General features: G+C 45.8%; 1 protein-coding gene across 1 annotated transcript in view; it reads right to left on the reverse strand.

Moving 5' to 3' along the window:
• Positions 1 to 677: 677 nt before the first annotated feature.
• LOC106534773 (transmembrane protein 125) overlaps positions 678 to 2,317 on the reverse strand; it is a 3,260-nt gene continuing 1,620 nt past the window's right edge. Inside the window, exon 2 of the mRNA XM_014031520.1 lies at positions 678 to 1,574. Coding sequence (XP_013886974.1) covers positions 841 to 1,542 — 702 coding nt within the window. The 5' untranslated portion in view covers positions 1,543 to 1,574 and the 3' untranslated portion in view covers positions 678 to 840. The remainder of the gene's footprint in view (positions 1,575 to 2,317) is intronic.

Here is a 2,317-nt window from a genome sequence, read left to right on the forward strand (position 1 = left end):
GGTCTGGGCCTCCCTTCTGAAGCTGCTGCCCCCGCGACCCGACCCTGGATAGGTGGAAGAAAATGGATGGATGGATTAGATAAATTTCAGTAAGTGTGTTTAATAATTTTTCCCTGTGCCATTCCACATTATTACAAATAACTTCATTTCTGGACATTTATGGTTTGATTTCTTTGTATGTATGGATCACTTGGGTTGTTACCGACATCTGGTGAAAATTTCATGACATTAGCACCTCTAGTAATATATTTACTGAGAAAAATGGTGACGTGTTCAATACTTATTTTACCCGCTGTATACAGTATATGGCATTAGTTCCAAACTATTGGCTCAGGCGTTACTGCCATATATTAGCTCAGCGCTAACATGAAAGCTAACAGGCTAAGCTGAGGTTCTCCTTCCAGGAAGCAGCTCTGCTGTCCTCCATCATCATTTCCAGTTACAGGCTGACTCATTTCCACATTCTTCTCTCTGACAAGGAGCTCTGGTTTAATTTAAAAGAGCCAATTGTCAGATATTGTTCAAAATTAACCTTCAGGGTAGATATAGCTCGTAGCCTCGCATGGATAACCCACTGAATATCATTATTTACCCAGAATGCTTTGCAGTGTTAATAAAATGTCTCCGTCTGTGTGACAATGTATTTTTTAAAGTTTATAAAAACTTAACAGCCTACAGTATTTTTCGGGTCTTTATTTTACAGTTAAATAAATGTTTAAGTAATGGTGGATCACTTTAACTGGACTGACAGGAGACAATAAACGGACACCAACATAGATGATGTGATTCTCTGACAGACAGAAGAGGCTCAGGAACAACAGGACAGATTTAATCCAGTGTTCAGATGAGACTAGTCCTGCTGGCAGACGTGTCTCTCCTGACCTGACTCATCTGTCCACCTGAGACACTGAACACTCGGACAGATGGACCCCCCAGCCTCCTCACTCTGCTCATCCTCCTCCTCCTCCTCTGTTCTCTTCTTCTCTTGAGGTGCACACCCACACCGTAGCCCACCACAGCCAGGGTCATGCCTGCGCCGGCAGCCAGCAGTACCATCCCAGACACCAGCATCTCTCTGCTGTCGTGACCCCGGCTCCGGTTGCTGACGGTGGCCACGCACAGCAGCACCGCTCCGCACAGCGTCACCGCCACCCCCACTGCTAAAATCAGTGCCGGGTCAGCCTTCCCGCCGCTCCTCAGCTGCTCGATGCGGCGTTGGCTGCGCACGCAGTTCATGTCCTGGATGGCGGAGCTGAGGAGCTGCTTGAGCAAAACCGCCAGGGCCAAGAGGCAGAGGGTTGTGCCCACCCCGAGGCGCCACTCCACAGACAGGCCGGTGGTGGACAGTAGGCCTACGCCACCAAGACCCAGGCCCAGGATGAGGGTCACTGAGGCACAGTAACAGAACAAGGAGTGCCGTGGCTCCCTGAACCACCAGAACTCTGCTCGGTCTTCCAGGAGACGTAGCTGTGTAAGGGTGGGGTCCAGGTACAGGCCGGGGGACCGGCGGATGTTGTAGTAGAAGGTCTGCATCTCAGGCATGGCTGGGGTGAAGGCAGGGCGATACCTTCAACCTAAAGACAAGTAACAGAATTTAAATGTCCTCTTTAGAGCTTTCATACTATCAAACACGGTTCAGGTAAAAAATAATTATGGATGCACGATGTATTGGCATTAACATTGGCATCGGTCTGTTAATTAAAACTGGACTGATATTAATGTCTGTTATTGATTTCCTTCTTGTTGCTGTTTGTGTTTCTGTTTTGGAAGGTAACACATTCTCACTCCCAACTCGTCACATATTGACGGTCAGGTACAGTCTGCATCCATTTTTGATGAGTCGGGTAACCCTCTGGTGTCAGTTATTGACGCCCGCGGCTTTTCCGGGATGCGCCACTTAGGGATCTTTGGGTTGGGGGTTTGTGGTTAATATTAGGGATCAGGATTAATAGGTACTGAGGTCAGGGTTAGGATGTTTATAGCTAATAGCAGTTAAATTTAGGGTCTACAGCGGTTAGTAGTTGTGCATTCTCTACACCAGGGGTTTTTAACCTTTTTGACCTCGGGGCCCAGTTTATTGAACATAAAGTGGCACGAGACCCAGTCAGACATTACCAATGTACGGATCAAAATGATAATTATTATAAAGATTGGTTTAATTTTTATTGTATTTATAACTAAATTAAATACACTAAAGTAAACAAATAACCACAAGACGTGATTATGACAATTTTTTATATTGTAACCTGCCCATAACAATTATTTGAACAAATACAAAGGTCAGTCAGCAGACCACTCAGGCTTATCATAAATATAC

The sequence above is a fragment of the Austrofundulus limnaeus genome, unplaced genomic scaffold (genome assembly GCF_001266775.1).
Source record: "Austrofundulus limnaeus strain Quisiro unplaced genomic scaffold, Austrofundulus_limnaeus-1.0 Scaffold1267, whole genome shotgun sequence".
Lineage (NCBI taxonomy): Eukaryota > Metazoa > Chordata > Actinopteri > Cyprinodontiformes > Rivulidae > Austrofundulus > Austrofundulus limnaeus.